At 43.2% G+C, this 23300-nt stretch overlaps 1 protein-coding gene across 1 annotated transcript in view; it reads left to right on the top strand.

Annotated features, from left to right (window-relative positions):
- ncanb (neurocan b) overlaps nt 1–23300 on the top strand; it is a 98928-nt gene that overhangs the window by 37959 nt on the left and 37669 nt on the right. Inside the window, exon 13 of the mRNA XM_041040365.1 lies at nt 12615–12731. Within this exon, the coding sequence (XP_040896299.1) occupies nt 12615–12731 (117 nt within the window). The remainder of the gene's footprint in view (nt 1–12614; nt 12732–23300) is intronic.

Raw genomic sequence — 23300 nt, 5'->3', positions numbered from 1 at the left:
TTTGCATTTTTTTGAATTGGACATTTACAAGAATCATATAATGAACATTTCTTCCTCCTGGCTTCTGGATAAGACACAGTCAAATCAACTGGCTCAGTGAGGAATAAAACTAGTAAAACATTTTGCCACACGGCAGATGAAACCATCAGCTGCTTGTTGGAGCGTTCAGGCATCGTCATCTCCTCTGATTTTATTGTAGTCATTTTTGTTTAGCCACCTCTGTAAACTAGATAAGAGAAGACCTCTGCTGAGCCATATGTCACCCCATTAAAAACACAAACAGTGATTCACAGAGACGGTTTTGTTTTTTTTTGTTTTTTATTTCTTCCCTGATGCATCCCTAACTGTGAGTTTTTATTGTCAGGTACAGCCTTAGGGCCCCTGAGGGTGCGTAGAGTTTCATAAAGCAACGAACAACATTACCTCTGTGTGCCACCAATTGGGAGATGACGGGAGGGATGGATCGAGACAGAGAGCTTGGCAGGGTGCTGTCAGAGGGAATATAATCCTCTGTGTAGAGTCATTGTGCAGCCGTGCAGAGTGGGAGAGACTAACCTGGACGGGTTATTTGGGTGACTGTTACAGTAGAGCATTCAGGCTTTATCAGATGAAACGTCAGGAATCTGCTTCCTTTTGCTGAAAGAAAATTTCACTTTTGTATCCGCATCAAGCCGGTCTGTCCTCTTAGAGGACAAAGAAGGGAGAAAAACTAGCGGCACACCGCCATGTTGTTTTTCAGATCGGTTTGCTTCTGCTTTTATTACCTCTAAACGAAAGAATGATCTGGATATAGATTTATTAAGATGTGAAACTGCTCACCACAGACATAGAAATAGGGGAAATAGGGGAAATAGGGGGTCTATTATGCCTGTAGCACATCCAGCAAGATTTGAATAGCAAGGTCCCCGAAAATGTTACTCTCACATTTTCATTTTCCATTTACAGTCAGACACACACATATCCGTCAGCGACGCAGCCAGTCACACATGCAGGCACACGCTGACGAAAATGGAGCCGCCTGCCATCAAGGTTAACAGCGAAATGTATGATTTCAAATTGAGGTATTTTCTTGCTACAGAGGAGTGGCAGCGGAGAGGATGAGTGCACCCAGCTGGGGTTTTTCGAGCTGCCAGATTGCCTGACTGACTTCACTCCCTCTCACTCTCGCTGGCGCTGAAGGCAGAGAGGAGCGGTCGCAGGGGTGTTTGGCTCCCGTCGTCAGTCACAACGCATCATGCAGCAAGCCAGCCCACGGCGGGTGGAAGGGTTGAAGGGTCTCTTCATGTAGGGCATGTCAGACACACCCGCAGATCCGTCCCAGCAGGGACAATTCATAGACAGGGGGAAAAAAATTACGCTTCTCAAGGGGAGGAAGGTTTCTAAATGGGTACAGGTGGTGGTTATGAAGGTGTAAATTACAGGGTATGAAGAGCTATAAAGAGGAAGCTGTATGTTTGCAAGTTGTGACGATTGCTTAAAGCAATTTTGGCAAGACTTTCTGCTGGTGGGGGCACTGTGAGGTCATGTAAAGTAGTTCTTTGTTGAGTTTTAAACAGGTCTCCAGGCAAACCCTCCCTCCCACAGCATGCTTCTTGGAATAGTGCTGCTCTGCTGTCAGAACAACTTCTTAATAGTAACTGCAGTGGAATATGAAGATGCAGGCAAGGAAGTATGGGATCCCTGATCTGTGTGTATATATGTGTGTGTGTGTTTCCTGCTTTTTCTTTCTGGTTTAGAGCTCTTGTGTAGTGGCGTGCGAGCAACAGACTGCACAACACATTAAAGCAAGGTCAGTGAAGGCATGTGGTTTTTTTTGTTTATATTGGTTCAGCACAGTATGTGCCAGAGGTTTAGGAGAAGTAGAATATAAATAGGAGAGTCTGGTGATTAATCATTGTCTTCTCAGCCAGTCACATTATTGGTCTCATCCCTTTTAAGCAGCTGTGCCAATCACAGAGGGGACATGATGAAAATGACTCACCGAATGGAAACAAGGGAGGAATGAAAGTCAGCTTCTCCAGGCCCGGGAAAAATCGTGTTTCTGTCAGCTGCAGACGGGCAAGACGCAGCTATCCAGCACTACAAATGAGTTACCAAAGGCAAATGTTGTGTCCTTGTAAGCTGGATTTATATTTGTGGAGATACTGAGGTGAAGTCTGGTCAGCTTGTTTCCTGTGGGGAGGCAGAGTTTTATGGTGAAACACCGTGATCCACACAATAGCTATTCTGTTCAGGTACTGCTTCATTCCTGAGTCATCTCTATCAGATTTAACCAAGAGGAGATGTTTTTCCCCTTGTTTTGTGTGCTGTTCACTTTGTAATAATAATAACAATGATAATAATAATAATAAATGCAATTTTAAGCACCTTTCATGGTACCTATGAGATACAGAAAACAAGGAAAAAGCATCACTGAAAAGGTGAGTCTTAAGTCTATATTTAAAACTAAAATATTGCTGTTGGGATTTAATCAGTTGAAAGGGAAGGCTTCCGTACAGTCTGCAAGCAGTGGAGGCGAGAACAGAGAGAATTACTCGTAGCATAGTCTGTTTTACCCTCATTCCAGCTGTAACCACTTGACAGCTGTATTTTGGATGTTGATTTGAATCGGTAAAGTGGCTGGAGAGTATGTAATCAAAGCATTTATGTACATTACTCACGATTATTATTATATAATGCTGCACATTTTCATCACCCATTTTTGTATAGGCTGGCTCGTGGAACCGCACTACAAACTGAGTAACACACAGACCCAGTTTTAGCCCGAATACCAACCCCCCTGCTTCCAATATCTTATTTGCATGTGGCTGTCATTTGTTGCACCTCGCCTCCTACTTTTCCTACGGATAGACAAAGTGCATTTCAAGGTCAAGACCATAACTATTCAGTACTGTCTCAAGTAAATGTCTACTTGCACCTGAAATAGGAAAATCATCCCTCGTTTAATTTGATGGCATATTAATCGTGCGTACATGCATGATTGTCACTGTGGCGTCACTCAGTGTGTAAACATACACATAAACATACATGTTCTTTGCAGTGGTCAGTGTAATTCACAATATGAGCAATTCATAATACATCACGGACAGTAACTGTTACGTGCTCTTCTTTTCGGTCTAGTATATTGTTGTATAGTTATGAGAAAAGTGGGGGGGGGGGGGGGGGGGGGGGGGTGCAGTTGATTCAATATTCTCATTACACAAAGCCCTGAGAATGAGAGCAAAGACATGTTGAAGAGAAGAGTGGAAGAAGAAAAAAAACCCCAAAGTGGATAGAATGTGTTTGTGATGATAAGCCAGGATGGATTATTTTCCTGCCACTCTGACAGCCCAGATAATGCAATTTATTTAGGACGAATGGAGACGCCACAAGTGCCGCTCTTGTAACAATAGACCCTCAATTTCTTCGTCAGTCTCGCCGTGCAGGTCTCCTGAATGGGGCTGTATTGAATTGCTGGCATGTTACTCTTCCCTGGTCCTCTCCAGGCTGATTCACTGTGACGCTCGGTCCACGAGGTGCTCACTAAGAGCACGTTGGCTGCTTTCTGCTGTCTCAGGCTTCTGGCACTGTAGCTAATTGCAAGTGTCATGCTTTTGCATAGTTTGTGTGTGTGTGTGTGTGTGTGTGTGTGTGCGTGTGTGTGTGCGTGTGTGTGTGTTTGCTTGTGGAGAGAGGAGGAAAACATTTTATGCGGTTGAAAAGAGGTGAAGTTAAAAATGGAAAGTTTCAGTTTACAATGACGAGGACTCTGTATGGAAGTATAATCAGAAACGCTGTTCTAAAACTATTTATGCAAAATATTTTTTATTATTGTGTTTTTGTATATGAAAGTTGTGAAAGTATATCCTAACTTAGTGTTATTAGGCTTCTTTTCTTCTTGCATGTCCGCAGCTCTATCTCTTATGTTACATACACCTGTAGGGTTGATTTACACTGTAAATATATGACTAGAAATCGATAGTAGCACTATTTGAATAAATAATAACCTGGAACAGTTTAATATGTTGGCGAGGTAGCGTGTGTCATTTGAGGAATCCAGAGTTGATTTCAACTTCAAGCGTTCTCTTCAGTCTACATCCAGTGTTGTTTTCACCCCTTTCACCCCTGGACACACACACACACACACACACACACACACACACACACACACACACACACACACACAGGTGTATATATGCAGCCAGATACAGAGCACCACATGTGGTCAGACAGACAGAAATAGCTGCTCCATCCCCTGCAGTGCTCATCAATCCTAGTTTGTCAGAGGCTGCCCTGCTCAGGCTCAGTACAGTAATCACATCGCTACACCTGCTCCATCTACAACCTTCCCTCTAAGATATGAGCTCAGTCCCAAAAGGGTGCAGGGTGGCGTCTGCAGTCTTTCAAGTGGTCAAGCTGGGTTCAAGTCCTATTTCAGCAAGTATCTGCAGTAACTTATCAGTTGTCCTTGAGCGCTGACTTCCTGCCAGTTAAGCAACGCTCAGTGGCTGAACAGGTGCTCTGATCTCGCCGCGGCGGAGAGATCAATAAAGTTTTACATTATTATTCTGCACAACAGCTGACTTTATACCGTATGTGACCCCTTGGATTAATAGTGCTGTAGTTTTGCGGCCTTTACAACCACATGTCAAGATTAATTTCATAACCAAGCACACTTTGTTTCACAGTTTTATATCAGCTTTATATCACATTGGATATAATGTGGCTGTTTTCCTCTTAGTGTGAGTTTCTTCAGGGTTTAGACCAGTTGTATTCTGGCTTGTGACCCCTGAAAATTAAGCAGCATCCGCTGTTCACAAGTTTTATGTGTCACCAAACAGTGATCTACCCCCCTAGCACCAGTTTGTTTCTCTCTGTTTTAACTATATCTCATGTACAGTATTTCAGCACTGTTGCAAAGACGTTTTTTTTCCCCCTCTCCTCCGTTGCCATAATAATCTCGCGACCCTGCAGATATATCTTGCATACCACTGGTTCAGACTGACAGCTGGTACAGTGGGTTAAAAGGGAGAGGCGGAAGCCTGGTGTCAGAGAGGTAGGGAGTGCGCCGACCCTCCCTGCTATGTGTATGACCTCATAAACTGTAGGGCTGAAGAATCTGTTGTAACACTCACACACGCCGCCGACTGTCAGCCCCTGCTCACATGAGTTGGACTTGTGCAGACACTGACATCATCAGCCCAAACCAGGACAGCTCCACCAACAAGTAAACGTAACCTCTGTCTGTCTCCATCTCTCCTCCTTTCCTTCTCGCCTTCCCTTTCCGCCCTCATGTAGCTCACCCCTGTAAATCAATCACTCTGAAGTAATCTGAGACTGTACTGGGGTCTGCATCTCTGTGCTAGAGAGGAGTGTTATCTATATTTCAGCAGAAATAGGTTTCATATTTCCCCTGGTGTGTATTCAGCTTGCCTTGGCAGTAATTGAAGCTCATCTGCAGTGAGTGACTCGTCTGTCTGGGGACACGTTGATACATATCCTACCTGTGAGTGTGTCGGCCTCTGACCGTCCTGTCGAGGGAGAGGTGGAAGCTTGGAGTCATCAGGTCACGCTGATTTTTCAGGTCACAGTCGACTTTGGCCAAACATCTACTGCAGCGAGTTATTAACTTTGTTTTACCTGGGTGAAGTTTTGGATGGATGGGTGTAATTTTCTTAAAATATGCTAACACTCTACTAAAAAGGTGGCCGAACAAATACAGGCACCAAGACTGGGGTGTAATGGTAGCTGATAGTGAAGGTGTTTTTGATATAACTGCAACTTTCCTGGTTTCATTCCAGATCTTTGTCTATGTCATTCTCGTCAAAGATAAAACAAAGGCAAACAGTAAAGTTTTTAACCAAGCTGTCCACTGTAAACATCTAAAAGTTTCCCATACAGCTTCTTGGTCCAGCTTCGACCTATTGAACTTGCTGTAGTTGTGCATGCAAACTGTGCAATGCATGTGTGATCGATCACCATTTATCCTCTCACCATTTCTTTCCTGCCCCATTGGATTTTGCTGTAGAAATGCAGCTGTGTTTCAAGATTTCAGTACAAATATATCGGATAGATGTGATGACCAAACATGGGAAAATAAGACCCTAGTAGTAAGAAACCAGAATTTTTCTTTAAATATCATTCCAGTCACATTTCATGTGCTTTGTTCCATTTTAAAGTAACTATGAATTATCCACAGAAAAGTCTTAATTTAGGTTTGCTCCAGATGTGGACATTGTGCCGTTGAACCGTGTTTAGGTGACATTCAGCGCTGACAGAGCCACTTTCACTGATACTTTATTTATGTCTTCACTTGCTCTGCATCGTCACTAAATGCATAAAACACGCGTTCGCCGTAGCCATCATGCAAGTGGCAGTTTTAATATTTCACCCTACAGACTCATCGAGGCATGACAGTCATGATGACAACGACTGTATTTAAGCCCATACTTTGCAGTTTAACGCAGCCATCCATACGGTTCCAACTGTTCTGCGTTCCTCAGGACCTTTCAGGGATGTACTGTAGCATTAAATTTTAATGGGGCAGCTCTTGCTGGGCCCAGGTGATGGCTTATCACGCTCATAGAGGGGGAACACTTGAACAGGCCAAGGCATGATCTGTCTCAGCAAAGCTATTACAAGGTTCAGTGAGTCTAAGCACAGCAACACGGCGGGTGATAAGCAGGTGTATGTACAGTAAATGTAAGTGCGTGTGTGTGCAGTTTTGCCGTGAATGGGTGGGTGTCACACGTTTATTCGTGCAGCGCTCAGTGTTTCTGTCAGCACAACCTTTTCTGCAGGCTTCCATTCAGACGATTTTTTTCTAACCACTCAGCTTCAGACTTCAAGAAATTTCCGCTATCGCAATCCTCTTTAATGGTCCATTATAAATCCGGGGTGCATGTATGAGTTGACATCAGGGAGTAGATTCCCAAATATGCCACAACGCTAAGATAATCTCTCTCCTGAGAGGCTTAGAAAAAAAAACTTAAGATGTTCTCATAGAGCGGGAAAATGTCACACACAAGAACATACTTCCAGAAATTCTGCACGGGACTGAGGAGAAGTTGCAGTATCTGTTCAGAAGACTTTATCTACTTTGTGAGTGTGCATTTGTGCCACACCACGAACCTCAGCCCGGAGAGTTTTTATTTCCTCCTGCCTCCATGTTGCGTTTATCCCTATCGTAAGTTTCTACATAAATTGTCTCTCTCCCCCCTTCTCTCTTTTCAGGCTCCATCTTCCTCTCTTTCTCTTTTTTGTTCTGTCTTTCTCACAAAAAAAAGAAAGACACACAGTGGGGATGGAAGAGGCGACCTATTTTAAGACCAGCGTGTAATTAATCATAAGCTAGCAGCAAGCATTAAGAGAGGAGGAAATGTATGATAGCCCCCTCTGTGACTTTCTGTCCCTTCTTAGCTGACATTTTCTCTCTCTCTCATTCTCCGTCAATCTCTTCCTCTCACACTTGTGCTTCTCTATACTAAATTTTAATTTGTATCCTCTCCACCAAGTTTTCTCTTTCTCTCCTTCTCTCATGCTTTTTTTAAAAAAAAAATCTCTTATTCACTTGTATATCAGTTTTTAGTTAATATATATGCACAAATGTTCCTAATTAACAGCAAAATGTCACACATAGAAACAACAGCCCTGATGTGAATGTTAAACCAGTCACGGGGCCGATTCACTCAGAACATTCGAGCAGAACACTTCTTTCTCTAGTCACACAATCAGTCATTTCTGTATGCCGCACGTATGATGTTACTAAGTGTGCAGGCTACTGTTTGCGGGCAGATGGTGAAGAACACAGTCTCATTTGTGTGTAATAAGTCGTTACTAATTGTCTGCAGATTGGATCAATGTCCTACTCTGCTGCAGCTCAGCACTTTGTCTGTATTACTGCAGACAGCACAGCCAACATTTGTCAGTTCTGGTGGATGGCAGCTGAGGAAAAGTCCTTTTCAAGTCATTATTAAGGCAATTTTGTTAGAACCGGTCGAATCATGTCAATAAATGGTTTCTTTTGTGGAGAAGAATGGACCGATGGGATTTCACTTTTAAGGTTTTTAAGGCGTTTAACGCGAGCAGGCCCCACACGCATGAATAAACGCGGCTGTCACACGCTAGCTTTGCTCCAGTTTTCCGTATCAGTGATGGTGATGCCATCCACTTAAATCCTGAAGGGTTTATGGATTACTTTTTAAGATGCGTCACTTGCATTTTTCACTATGGCAAAGAAAACCCCATGTGCCGTATTTAATGCAGAGATCAACAAGAAAGTGGAGCTGCAGTGTGGCTCTCTGTGGCGTGATTGACTGGCGGGAATGGTCATGATAAGTTCACCTTTTGGCCCCCGAAGCTTCCCTCGCTAAGGCTACTTGATGGCCCGGCCCTCAGCTGTCAGTTACACTGCGTGCTTCACCCCCTTCTCCGCTGCAGCAGATACACGTCTGCCGGGGCTGTGTTTCAGAGCGGAGAGACGTTTGTGATCTAATACCATAACTGCATGCACAGATACTCAGATGTCAGACTTATCTTTGGCAGTACGATCTGACTCAGGCAGATGAATGCATAGGGAGGGGTTTCTAGGGCTCACAGACACAATGTGAAACGTTCCCAAGCTGCTGTAAGCTCTTTAAAAAATGTATATAATGGTCATTTGAAGAAAAACAATATATTTTGAATATTTTTTTGCTGAATTCCTCGGGCAGTATCTGATTTTTGCTTTTACCCTTCCTGTAAAACAACACAAGGCTCGGATCGTTGCTGGGATCGCGCTGTTTCATGCACCTCTGAGACAATGAAATACAATTCGGGAAGGCCAGTCGGAGCAACAGATTTGTGCGTTTGAAAGGTTATTAGACGCCAAAGTGTAGCTCAGAGGCTTGTACAACTCTTGAAAGTTACCGAGGCAGATCTTTGGCTGCGATGATTTTAGGCTAAAGAGCAGAAACGCTGCATTCAAGATTCAAAGTAATCGACCGGGAAAGCGCGCTGCCCCCGTTCACGTGAATGAGAAGGGCTTTTATAAGCCGTGAAATTCAGTTCAGACATTTATGTTTCCCTCATGATGATTTGTAATATCTTTGGTCATCCCCATATTTTCAGTCAAGCCTTTTCATCAGCTCAGTTTTAATTTGTCCATTATTTTGCTTTCAGTCTCATGTAGCTGGTAGCATGGCCGTAGACCCTTAGTTAAGTTTGATATATTATATAATAGCACCCCAGAAGTAGCTCACCCAAATAGATTGCAGTCATATACAATATTAACTAACTATTGTGCATCTCCTACTATGACATGCCAAAATTTATGCTGTGGTCATTTCTAGAATCTCATGTCCATATCCTTGTTGTCTCTCTCAGGATTCTTTCTCTTCTGTTGTTTAGCTTAATCTACATGACAGTACTGGGTGGGTGTATTTGGTTTCATTTCTGCCTCAGGTTAGCGTTGTAACTCTTCACACAATTTCCAAACAGTTTAGCACACAGCGTTTTTGAAAATCTTCCACTCTGTTTTGCCTTGGGCTTTTAAACACAAACAGTTTTGATGGCAGACACCTGTAAGCAGGGAGAGAGCCGTAATGCCTCAGTGCTGCTAAATCAACAAACAGTATATACTGTGCATTTACCAGTTTGCAAGCATGATGCTCGCACACATGATGCAAATGTGGTCTGACAGATACGATTATGAATATCTATGAAATTACAAATTGGCAGCTTTTCAAACAGCAGTGTGTTTGGTACTTTTCACCTGAAATGAGATGTGGAGCCGTGACAACAGAAAGAGTCAAGTTGAACCCACACACACACACACACACACACACACACACACACACACACACACACACACACACACACACACACACTCACATCATTCATACTATTTCAAACTGCAAACTATTTCATAAAATGTCACCTTGATCTTTCAACAAAAACACTGAATTTCACAGTGGATTAGAGAAACCGACCACTTGGAAATGAAGGTACTGTAAGCGTTTTTGTATAAAAGTGATAAACAAGCCGCCTTGAAAAGCGTGTGCTACAAAAATGCCGCATTTTGACATTTTGGATATGTCACCTCGAGTGAGCGTAGTCCAGGTTTGAGTCAGAATTGCTTTTCACATCACATCACCTAATTTACCTGAAGAATTGCTGTAATTGCCCATAATCTCCCCCTGCCACCATTTTTCCCCTCACGAAAACACACAGCCGGTGGCATGCTTTTATTCACCCATGCTTGATGCGACAGCAGAGTGCAGTGCATAGTCAAGTTGTGACAACGTGGCACCAGCAAAACAATAATTTGAACATGCTTTAACAACACAGCCAGCAATTATAATAAGCAGTGAAAGTCGCATCACATTGGGTATTTTCCATGTTGTTGGAAACAGATGATTATGATCATGATTTGTCATTCACTGGAGTGCTGGGAAGCTTCTTTGAAACTGTACTGAACAAAGGTCCGAGCTGCTCTTCATCTAGAGTGGTAACGCTACAGGAATAATGCACTTTTGTGGAAAGTAGAAAGCTACGCAAGCTACTCAGGAAACTGTCTATTGAGTCAGTTAAATGATTTTTAAACAGCGGCATCAAGAAATCAGCTGAGGGGTGAAACTGTGCGATGTGATGAGGCTCTTTGAGACTAATTGAGATGGATTGGCCCCACCTGCAGCTGGAGTTCAACAGAAAGGAGCAGAGAGTCGAAGCCTGTTCCCCTCCCTCAAATATTATCCACCACACTGTTGCCTTGTGTGGTTGGGGTTAAGGCTCAGGTTAAGTTATGGTTAGGCGGTGCACTGATAACTGGCTGGGGTCAGGGTAAGGTTGGGCTGAGGTCAGATTGCGATAAATTTGAGCCGAGGCGAAGGTGAGTGGGAACGCAAATCGATGTGGATGTAGCATTTTGTTGTGCAGGAAAAAAAAATAGCTTGCTACTTGAAAGCTTCGCAACTTGTAGCTTCGCTTCTCCTCAACACTGATAATTTGCCACAAAAAAATGTATTTCTCACAGTGTGTTGCTGCTGTATTTTGAATTGTGAAACTTTATCGACTCAGTGTCAAACTAAGAGGTGTGAGTGTGACATGTCTACAGGTGTTATGTACAGAGACTAATTGTCAGTTCAATTTCATACCATCTCACTTTGACCCTGATGGACAGATGGACAGTTGGATGGATGGATGGATGGATGGAAGGACAGTGACTAATATAGGCTCCTTCCCTCCTCCTCTTTCCTCTCCTCCATTACGTGACATTTTTAGACCCAGCCCTCATTGACCATATTCAGTGTGCATTTTTTATTTTACGTGTCAGGCGCTGCTCAGCACTTGCAGATTTTACCATCTCCATCGGTATATCATTAACCTTTAAGCAATGTATGTTTTCAAATCACGTACAGTGTTGTTTTTTTTGCCCCCTCCCTGCTGTTGATTTAAGAAATGAGCCTGTCTCTAATGGTTTTTCTCATTCAGCGAATCACTTTTATGTATTTTCAAAGACAGCCTTTCCATCATCTCCCCTGCCCTGTGTATCAACAGCAGCCTCTCTGCAGCGATGGGAGTCTATCACCCTGTTTCGCAGGAAATTGAACACGCACTCATGTTATATCTCACCAGCATGCAATGAGTCAGGGTCAGACAAACATCCAGAAATACAAAACGCATATGCTTGCACATGAACACACATGCATAAACACTCTCTCTCTCTCTCTCTCTCACACACACACACAGACATACACACACAGAGAATGACAGTATTCCCAGACTTGCAGGGGAACTGCACACTGTGTTCTGCACAGCATCTCTCTCTCTGCTCATACATGATTAAGTGAGTCTGGGTGTTATTATGGAGAAGATGCAGTGTATTAGATGGCCTGACAGATTGTGTCAGGGGCTGCAATCCTATCAGGATTGGATAATAAAAAGACACTTAATCTAGCCAGTTCCCCGCAGTCCTTCTTTGCACTCAGAATAAAATTAAAAAAAAAAAAAACCTGACGCCCGCTCTGCACTGTCCTTGTCAAATTCCCCTCCCTCCATCCCATCCTAAAATATAAGAGCAATAATTACTTCTTAATCTTCTCAGTATCCACCATTCATCCACCAAAACATTTCCCAGGAAGAGGTTATAGCCCTGCGACGTAAAATGTGTTTATTACCTCCTCTGCAAAGCAGTAATGTGCCATAAAAATAGGTCCCCACCAGCATGCATGACTGGGTGATGATCAGCTAATTTATGAGGACCTTGGCTCATCAGTAGGACCTGTGACGGGAGGTGGGAGAATGGCAGGAGGAGTTCAACTCAGCACATTGTCCTTCGCCTCGCGAACATCAGTCATGATAAACAGGGACACGACAGACGCAACAACAGCCAATCTGTCACCTTGTAGAAAGTCATAGAGACAGGGGCGAGTCTATGCACTGTCTGTACTCTACTCTTCCTCTGTCTCTGTCAGACAGCAGTGAGAGGATGGGCTGGGTCAGGATAACGAGAGGGGCATAATGCCGGCTCATCGCTTGTCATAGTTTGTCAACATTGCAGGCACTTTCGTAATGCTTTTTCTTTGTAGAAAATAAATTATAAATTCATATTTGTCAGTTAACCCTCGTCCACACTCTGTCTCTGTCTCTCTTTACAGTGGAGAATAATCCATGCCAGACCAACCCCTGTCTCCACGGAGGGAGCTGCCTACAGGAAGGGGACGGCTATAGCTGCTACTGTCCTCAGGGCTTCTCCGGGGAGAGCTGCGAAATCGGTGAGTCACTGCCAGGTCAGGTCTGAGCGAGGTAAACCTCAGAGGTCAGCAGCTGCGGACAGATGCTGTGTCACTGTGGCATAAGGGAAGGAGAGAAAGGCATATGCTGGGACAGCGTTTCACACGTGCTCTTCTGTGCAGTGAATTCAGGAGGAAAACACCAGCGAGTTTCCCTGTGTGGGTTTTGTTGTCTTTTTTTTTTTTAGCGCTCTGGATCCAATCACAGTGCGCTCAAAGCCAGGAGGAGGTTTTCCTGTCAGGTCCAGTAGTTTTGGATCAAGCTCCCTGACTGAAAGTGAATAGGGAATATCCATATGCTGCAAGTCAGTCAGTTGTGACAGAGACTGCTGAATGTGTGTTATATGAGCTCAGCTACTGTGTGTGTGTGTGTGTGTGTTTATTTTCACCTTCTGCCCCAAGAGTAGTGGGCATCTCATGCTTCCACTCAGCTGTGTGATGGGAGAATGTGGCTGTCAGAAAATGGCTGTGTACTGTTTTAGGTGTGTGTGTGTGTGTGTGTATGTGTATATGTGTGTGTGTGTGTGTGTGTGTGTGTGTGTGTGTGTGTGTGTGTGTGTGTGTGTGTGTGTGTGTGTGTGTGTGTGTGTGTGTGTGTGTGGGTCTGTTCGTGTCTGTGACAGAGACATGCAAGGACACATAGGTCACAGAGGAGCCATGAGCTCAGTGAGGGGTAGAGTAGCTGATTAAAGTGCTGGAGCAGCGGAACATGCTGCTGTGGATGAGGGAAGACGGGAAAATGAAGGGAAGAAGAAGTAAATGCGGCTCTGGCAGAAAACATCTGAGTGACTTTCTTACTCTGAATGAAATTTGTAGAAATTCAGCTGCATGTGCCCCACAGGGTTCGGTTGAGCTTGAACACATCGCAGTTGGTGCAAAGTTGTTGTTGACAGTGTTCAGTCTGGCACATTGATTCTGGGCTCTGGCCAAAGAACCGTGGGTTGAACTGTAGTAAATATTAGATTACATACATAAGCCGCCATGGTTTTGTGGTGTAATGTGGGCGTCTAAAACTCCAGTATTACAATGTTTGGCTTTCATGGCTTGCGTTCCTTTCAGCGGTTGCCTTCTTATAACGCAACTTGCTTTGAGCATTGCGCTCCATTTGCTGTATTAAGGCCTTGGAACAAATCAGTAAGGTCATCCAGCTTTCCTGATTGAATATGTGGTGCTTATCGGAGTGAAATCTCTTTGAGGATCAAGTGTAAACACTTCTAAAGCAAGATACCGCATCAGTATCCATTGTTAGAATTAGAGTAAACCTCAAAGAACATCCACATTCGTGCATACAAAGACAACACGCCGCGCTGAGCTTTTAAGGGTCATTACTTATGGAAAAAGGTCATCAGTCGGGGTCAGGGGTCAAAAGAGGCATATTGTCCTGGGTCTGATTATCAATAACCTCTAACACGTCTACCCAAACGAACACATTATGCAACATTTAGGTGTGTCTGTGCATTAACGCCATCGGAGATCAATCAGCATTCTAGTGCTGGATCAATAAATTGTGACAAATGCATGTTGATTGCATGAATTACACACAAGCATGTTGTTTGTAATGATTTGCTGCGGTCGATTTGGTTTGCGTTTCTTACTGAGCGAGACAAAACTTAATGGTTTTTAGAGGGAATCGGAATAAATTATGACATTTCGTCCTAAATGTTGGGAGAAATACAATCATAAAATATTTGTTATTTACTGATTAGCTCTGTGCCCGTGTGTCTTTCCTTCAGCTTTCCTCTCTCAGGAGTGTTTAATTGCCTTTCCCGGTGTTACTAAAGTGTTGTGATTTTGATTATTCTGCTAAACAGCTGCATATCTGATGTTTTTAACATTAATTACGGCCAAAGGCAAAAAAAGGTTAATTGCCTGTAACAGCAAATGCTTGACCACAATTTAACCAACACAGCACAGTGCTGTTCGGGAAGAATTGGACCCTAAGACGTAACATATGCTTTAATCTGTCACACCCACAGCTCTCATTTCCTTCAATTCATCCCCTTTAGATGAGCAGCTTATTGAAGGCCTCTTCCTTTCTCCTTCAATTGTAAACAACTTTAGATACAGTACCAGACACCATAGCACCGCTATAGCCAGAGAGGCGTATTAACGAGTGTCCCCCCGCACTGCTTCTGCTCTCCATGTGAAATGATTATTTAGTCAAAATGAGGCAGTGGCACTGCAGCTGCAGCACACCTTAGAGGCTGTCTCTAGGACTTGGCTTATAGCTGCAATTATTTGGGAAGAAGCATTTTTGGGAGCTGCATTATTGATGGCTTGTGTTTCTACTGTGGGTCTGTATTTAATATTTATGAGGGTAAGGGAGAGACAGAGAAGCTGGTGTGGACATCTCGCTATTAGCGCTCCAGCTCCTCTAGATCCTCATCTTCAGAAAGTTCTTCTCCTGATCTGTATTCCTTACTTTATCCTAACTCATTCAAAGGTGTCAGTAAAGTCACGTGAACATTAATGTGTAACACCCACGTCAGATGTGTAAGCTCTGGGTTGTACGATCCCTTTGATCATTAGAACCAGTTGGTAAAATCTGGATCCTGCAGCAGAATAAGTGATTAATGAGGCTCAGCACAGCCTGTCAGATTGATGGCTGATGTGCTGAGATACAATAATGAATTATATTTTCCTTCACCACGACTGGAATGAACATTTGTTCACAGATATGAGAGAATAAAATATCGCCCAAAACAACAGAAGAAAAAAAAAAAAAAACACCCCTGGGGGATTTTACTCCACTGATTATGTCCGGATAAAATAGTCAAATATCTCAGTCTTAATGTCTCTAATCCTTCTTGTGGTTTACACAAAAACACAGATAAGCAGTGACATGCAAATAAGACTCACCCTCCTTTAAAGCCCCTAAGCAGCTATGGCCCAACAACACAGCCGCGCATTTTGCCTGATTAGAGCTCCATTCAGGACTGTGTGAGTATCTACACACTGTTCCTGCTGTCTAACTTTCCAGTTAGTTTAGCTGAACTCATTAAGATTTGGACCTTATCTCTCATATCAGTTTATAGAAATTGTTCCACATCATGTAATTCCCAATGTAGCGCCACCAAATGTTAACCAGAGAAGAGGCCTCACCAGCCAGAGGACCCGAAAACACCTGTGTGGGACTTTAAAGTGGACTGAAGATGAGTCAAGTCGTGCAGCACCATCAAATCAGGCTCACAATCTGTGATGCACATTCCAAAATAAACTCAGCAGGATTTATGCATACTACAAAATAACTCTACAAATTCAGATCAAACAATCTATTTAGTATGAACAGCATGCAGTGCATAAACATCAGGAAACAGCGCTAACAGCGTGGAACCACAGCAAAGTATATATTATTTTCTCATTCCTACAGTTTTCACACAGGAAACCTTGCTTGCTAAAACGTCACATGTAAAGAATTGGCTCAAGAAAAATAGTTTCACCGTGTTTAACGTCAAATAAAGGCCTTTTCATTTTAATATGTCAAAATGAAAAAGCTGCTGTGACATGTCACAGCAGGAACAGCACAGGTGTGAACTGAAAATTAAATAATGTTATTTGGAACAACCTGAGCTTTTCCTGGTACGACAAGTCCAAATGTCTGCTGTGACAAAGGCCTTCTGTTCTTTCATTAGAAGATTCACCTGTACGTCGGTTATCAGGCCTTTCTCACTTTGACACTTTGACCGAGGCAAGTGTAAATAAATAAATCTTATTTTAGGAAGAAACACCGAGCGAGGTGCCAACCAGTTTGAGCTTCAGTGCAAGTCCATAAAAACGAAAACATGTCGCACAACTCTTCCCCAGCACATCATGCTTTATTCACCGAACATTTTAATCACAATCAAGACAAGTGTAACTAAATAATATTAATGATTTAAGTGGACCAGGGCCTTGGTGTTCTGCATGTCTGGCTCGCTGCCTCACCGCCAGCGGAGGCAGCGTTCTTCCTGCTATGACAAGACATATTTTACTATTCCCATATTCATTACAATCAGTGCTAAGCTACACTGTTAGTCTACATAGCTCCACAGATGAAGTTCATTCATGCCTTTAGAAACATCAGAGGATAAAAGAGTCTCATCTCAAGGTCAGCTTAACTTGCTTGTTTCAGCCACACAGTCCTCATCAGCAGACTGAGTTTGCTCAAGTGCCAAACCAACCTGAACAGCTGAGGACCGATGGTTTGAAATTGTCAAAAGCAGGTAACAAAGCAGGTAAGTGGACCTTGAGTTGAGATTGTTTCTGTCAAGCACATAGCTCCACTTCTCGGTTTTTCCCTGTCTTCCAATGCAACCTCTCTCCACACATGGAAAGCGAGGTCAGCTCTGCACATTATTGGCAGTTAAATTAATGCGGGAACATGAATACCCACACATTTCTTTTTCTTGAGGCCTACAGTGTTATAAATGGAATAAACTACAATATTTTCATTTTATTTAGATTCAAAAACCAGCAGGTAGAGTGATGAGGTCACCAGTATTGAGTGATTCTTTTAAACGTTGAGAGACATCCTTGTTTTCCATTTATATTGTCTGTCTTGTGTTGTTGTTTTTTTTTTTTTTTTGATCCCTTCGTGGACTCTAAAAATGAAATCTCATTCTTTTTGACAGCCGCAGCTATTTCTGTTTAGTTCAAATGCGGTTTGTTGTAGAGGGAACGCATTAACCTGTCCCGGTCTATCTCTGAACACAGGTCAACAAATCACAGTGATTCTAAATGGAGCAGGAGTTAGGGACATTATTTCTGGTTGACTGCTGTTTGTTCTTCAGAAAGACCCCAATCAGTCAGTCAGTCAGTCAGTCAGTCAGTCAGTCAGTCAGTCAGGAGACAGAGAGAGAGAACGGGCGGGTAAATCATTTCAAGCTGTGAGTCATTCAAATGCGTCTGGATCAGCCAACAATTAGAGGCGCACACATAAATGAAGTGTTTTCTTCGTGGCTTTTCAGCACAGAATCCAAACTAATAGCTGGCAGCTGAAGCGTGCCTTTTGGATTTCAAATGCAGCGAGTGCTGTGGGGTCAAGACGGCAAATGACCCTGTTAAAAGGAGGAAATTACTCTGATCACACTACTCTCTCTTCCTGTCTTTCGACCCCTGTCCCGCTCCCTCTCCATCCGTCTTTCCCATGGCTCAGAGTGGATTCCCCTCCTCCAATTTTCTCCGTCGTTTGCATGATGAATTAGAGGTGATAACAGTACCTGAGCTTCTTCGCAGAGGCTCACCATTTTGGCCAAAGCGACTCGCTCCGAGGGCTGGGCCGCTTTTTCTTTTTCCTCTCTATCCTCCTTATCAACATTCCTCTTTTATTTCCCCGCTGCGCTCCAACAGCCCCTCGAGCAAATCAAACAGAAACAATGGTCACGTTGCAGGTGGGCATAACACACGACATGTGAACAAGGCATACACACCTACACAGTCCAGTCACCGTGTAGCAAACTACAGTAACATTCAGTCAGATTCAAAGGTGGTTTGGAGAAGTCCCAGGTTAATTTCAGCAAAATAAATTGAATAGCAACATTTTTTTTTTTTTAATTTTGCACCTCCCCACACTCTCTGGCCTCATTTCCAATTATGGTGATTAGATCTGAGTCTTCTCTCCCACTTCCTTCTGCACATTTTTTATTTATTTATTAATTTTTTTTTTTATCAAACGTGATTTTTACTTTTCCTTACATTTCTTTCTCTCATTTCATCTCCACACCTTCATATCTTCACACTTGTTGCTGCTCTTTCACCCCTTGCCTCCTTCTAATTTTCCCCCTGCTTTCCTCTTTTATTAATCCCCCCTTTCTCCGTTCTCTCTAATTTTCTTTGCCCCTCTTCTATCACTCTTTTTCTAATTTTTCTTTCCTCTCTCCTGCCCACTCCATCTCACTGCCCTCCCGTCATCCCCTCCAGCACATTGCTCTTTGGCAAGACCTACAGTACAGTGCTGTATTGAAATTGCTCCGCAGTGCAGAGATTGGGGTGAAAACAAGCCTGTAGCCCCCCAGCATTTCTCCCAAATAACACATTTCATTTCCTGCCGCACTTCCTCACTCCCTCGCAACCCCTAACCTCTGCCCACCCCTTCCCTCGCTCTCTGGCTCCATGCCTCTGTCTCTTTCTCTCTCTCTCTCGCTTGCTCTGTATTTCCCTGTCAAAGGCCAATACAATTATTCATACAGAAATGCCTCTGTACTCATGCATAAAATGAAACTTATTCAAGCTCACACGCTCACTCACCTGCACACTTGAATTCCCAAATATGCTCACAAGGGTGTAAACGAAATATATTCTCCTTTTTGCCTTGCTTTTTTTTTTTTTTTTGTGACTCTCTTTCTCTCACACAGATCGGGTCGCCCACCCACACACCTGTTTGGCTTCCTCTTATATAAAACCAATGTGTACCTAGGACTATATGAAGGACTAATGCATATCTCATGTTTAAAGAGGCCAAGAGGAACTCTCCTGCTGGGTTTCAGTATTAGCTAATTCATCCTCGGGGACCCACTCCTCTCACATCAGCTCATATGATTGAGCCTGAAAGATTCATGAGTTCGAGGCTATTAATATCACCGGCCCCTAACCCACCTCACCAGTGCGTCCACAGATCTGAGCGATGAGGTCAAAGACGACAGGGGGGGAAATGGGAAGGACGGGCTGCGGCTGAGGATAATGGAGGTTTTATTGTACATACACACAGGCTGTCGAGATATTTGTCAGCAGATCCCCAAGAATCTGGTGATTTGGGTTGAACCGAGGCAGAATGCGAAATCGACGTGCTTGGAGCTAGAGGTATGATAAAGCTGTGATAAAGAAAAAGAGTTATAACCAAAAGCACCAAGCAGCGAGAAACGAAGAAAGAAAGAAACCAGCAGATAGATAGATTCTCAGTGAGTTGCAAGGGTATGTAGAGGAAGACAGATGGAAAGGGCCAATGCTGCCATGCTGCTCCCCTCAGGACATCCCATTCAGTCCTTCATTAATGATGGAATGGATTTATGTGTTTGGCTCCAAATCCTCCAAGTTCTAGCAGTTACGTCAATATGTTCTGGAGTTTTACTGCTATTTCTTGGCTTCTGCTTTTTCTGCAATGTTGCATTCACTGCTGGCCACAGAGTTGAAAGAATGCACCATATGCATTAGAATATGATGATTCATGTAATGACGAACAATTTGACAGCTCGCATACGGTGCACAGACATAATAGAGGTGAATACTGGAATTCAGATTTTTCTTTTTTACTGGAAATTCTTATCAAAATCTGTTCCCTTTTCCTGCCAAAGTACTGTACCTCCAGGAACCTGGTGTTTTTTCTGGGGGTTTTTTATGTGTGCATGTGGGTGTTTGTGTCCTAAAGGATGTACTGAAACAAATACTCCTCCTCTGAACCTCACTAACACTAGCATGCAACCATAAATACTAGATTCTGATCTTAAAATGTTCTTTTTTTAAGTAACATATCTGGATCAGCTCTTCAGCTGCAGTGGTTCCTTCTAAAACCGTAGCTCAGAGACCAACTGTGTGGCCAAAATATGTTTTAGAACATGTGTAGATGAAGCAAAATGCAAAATCTGAAGATGAAAACTATGCAGGCAGTTCAACAAGCGGCTCAAAGAAATGTACAATAGGGAAGTGAGAGCGATAACGATGTTTTTCTTTAACTCTTGCCTAGAAAGTGAATAATTGTATTCCCAAAATGTCAAACTGCTCCTTTAAACTACATGAAGGCTCCAGAGTGCAGACTGATTTCAATAGATGGAGCATTAAGTGCAAGAGATAGCCACAGAGTTGTTGTCACCTCAAAGATCGAGTACTACTAAGAGTAACTGTTCTACTTTTAAAAAAAAATTACCTCTTAAAGGTACTACATAAATGTCACATCCTTTGGATTTTCCCTTTACGTACAAAGTAAATATAGTTTTATAATATAGTGAATTATTCTTTTTTTCCCCAAAGCGACTACAACAGCCTGACAGTGGTGTAACAACAAATGACTCAGCACAGTGACTCAGATGAGCCATGCGTGAGGCTGGATGGGACAGTGAGTGTGCAAATGACGGAGTGTGTGTCTTTCGTGTGATTGATGAGCAGCAGTTTGTCACAGTTTGTCGGCAGCAGAGGAGCTCTTAAAGGGCTATGATTGGCTGGCTTAGCCTGTATTCACATGCCTCATTAATTCATCCACGCCACTGGATTCCTCAGTCAGCATTATGATTGGCTGCACCCTCTCCCCCCACCGCCGCCGCTACCGCCGCCATGCATACTCTTAGCTCAAATTCTGCCAACACCACCTGGAGAGCCTGATTGGAGCTGCTCGGCCTGTAGCTGATTCAGGCAGTGACACGTGGACACATTCATACACAAGAGCTGTCAGACACACGAAAAGACACACACACACACACACACACGTAAACTGGTCAGTACACACATATGCAGGCTTAAAAATGCACAAATTTTAAAAAAAACTAAAATTCAGCATCAAACATACATATGGACGCTCACGGATACAACCTCAAACACCTGCAGGTGTGAACCAGTGTGCAGTTAAACTCTGTTCACACTAGATAAGAGATGGGTGGATGGCATAATTTCCCAGTTTTCAATCAGCGTGGACGCTCTTTCCTCTCCAAACTCCTCAGGACAATGAGAAACAAAGGACATAGTGGCTACAGAGTTGAATGACAATGAGCTGCAGGGCTCTTAGTCTGTGTGTGTGTGTGTGTGTTTGAGTGCTGCATGCAGTATCTCTTTGGTATAAACACACCTGCAGATTAATGAGCCGCTGGCCAAGTTGCCAGGACTTGCCTCTCTTTCTTCATCTCTTTTTCTGTCTCTCTATCCAACACACACACACACACCACACACAAACACACACAAACTTTCCTTTTTTTCCCCACTCACACATTCACACAGTTGCCACCTTGAGTTGCCTCATCCTTACCTCTCCTGTTTGTAATTTACTCGCCAGCTGAAGTGTCGAGTACACTGAATGAATATGCATGCGTGTGGCTGATATGTGTTTGATTTAGCTCAGCATATGTGTGTGTGTGTGTGTTGTGCTGGATAAATGGAAGCAATGTCTCTGTATACACTGGGTGACAGCTGTAGGAGGAAGTGAAGCATATAAAGGCTGGCCACGTAGAAAGCGGGACAAATTGATTTCCCATGAAGACCTGGAACTGGATTTTCAATGAAGGGGGAGGGGGGTGGGCTTTATCAGCGTTCCAGAAACACTCACACAACGACAACACAAATGCTGGCACACTGGGCCACAAACCTTGGATCACATATGCTACACTCATTTGAGAGTGCACATAAACATTAAAAACGCAAACACGTGCATTCATGCAGCAATATGCACACGTACACAACGTTAAAACCGCTGACAGGTGAAGTGAATAACACTGATTACCTCATTACAATGGCGCCTGTCAAGGGGTGGGATAAATTAGGCAGCGGGTGAACAGTCTGTTCCTGAGGTTGATTTGTTGGAAGCAGGAAAACTGGGCAAGTATTTGGATCTGAGCGGCTTCGACAAGGGCCGGGCTGTGATGGCTAGATGACTGGGTCAGATGATCTCCAAAGCAGGAGGTCTTGTGGGGGTGTTCCTGGTATGCAGTGATTGGTATCCACCAAAAGTACAAGGAAGGCCAACCGGTGAACCAGCGACAGGGTCATGGGGCCTGAGTCAGTGAGCCTATAGCACTGTCAAGGTAACTAAAGTTAGAGTAGGAGTCCTTTGTCATATTGAGACATGGCATTGACTTAAATGCCGATGGAATCACTTCCTTAAATTTAGCTACAGCATCAGAGAGACATCTAGAAAAGATATTATTGATTATTTATATTTGTCAGAAAAAAAAATTAGCCAAGGTGCTTTTCTCAAGTGGTTCCGCAGCCATAGGTCTCCCTTTGGCTAGATGTTGGTCATCTTTGAATTCTTGACAGGATCCATTGATCTTCACAAGCGTATGAACACACAGTACCATCTATGTACACAAACATCAACACATACTGTAAACACTGTGGTGACCTAACCCTGTAATACAAAGGAGGGATTTTTTTTTCTTATCTCCATGGTAGCAGCCCAGAGATATAAAAAAAAAAAAAAAAAATAGCTGAAGTCAAGAATGAGACAGAAAGAGACCAAGAAACCACGAAAGAGAAAGAGACAGAGACAGAGCAAAGATGATTGAGAGGATAAAGTCCTTATCCAGGCCTGAGTAGGACTGACTGTCAAACACAGATTAACTGAAAAATAGCGAATAATTATTCCCTAAGATTTATCAGGGGCCGTTTGTGTGTTTCATGAGCCATTTCTTTTCCAAAACGGATTTAAAGATTCAACATCAGAGCTCCCTGCACTCAGAAACACGTCCTTATATAATTTTACTGTGAGTGATTAATTGATTCTGACAGCACTAAGGAAAAAACAGATAATTTCACTCTACTATTTCCTCTTTAAGTATGTCAGAAATAGCGACAGGAGGCAGAGAATAGCCTGTCATTCACCCCTCTGGGGATCTGCTCTACTTTAAGAGTAGACTTATTGTTTTTTTTTTTAAG

The sequence above is a fragment of the Toxotes jaculatrix genome, chromosome 6 (assembly GCF_017976425.1).
Source record: "Toxotes jaculatrix isolate fToxJac2 chromosome 6, fToxJac2.pri, whole genome shotgun sequence".
Lineage (NCBI taxonomy): Eukaryota > Metazoa > Chordata > Actinopteri > Toxotidae > Toxotes > Toxotes jaculatrix.
This window is presented reverse-complemented; position numbering and strand designations above follow the sequence as displayed.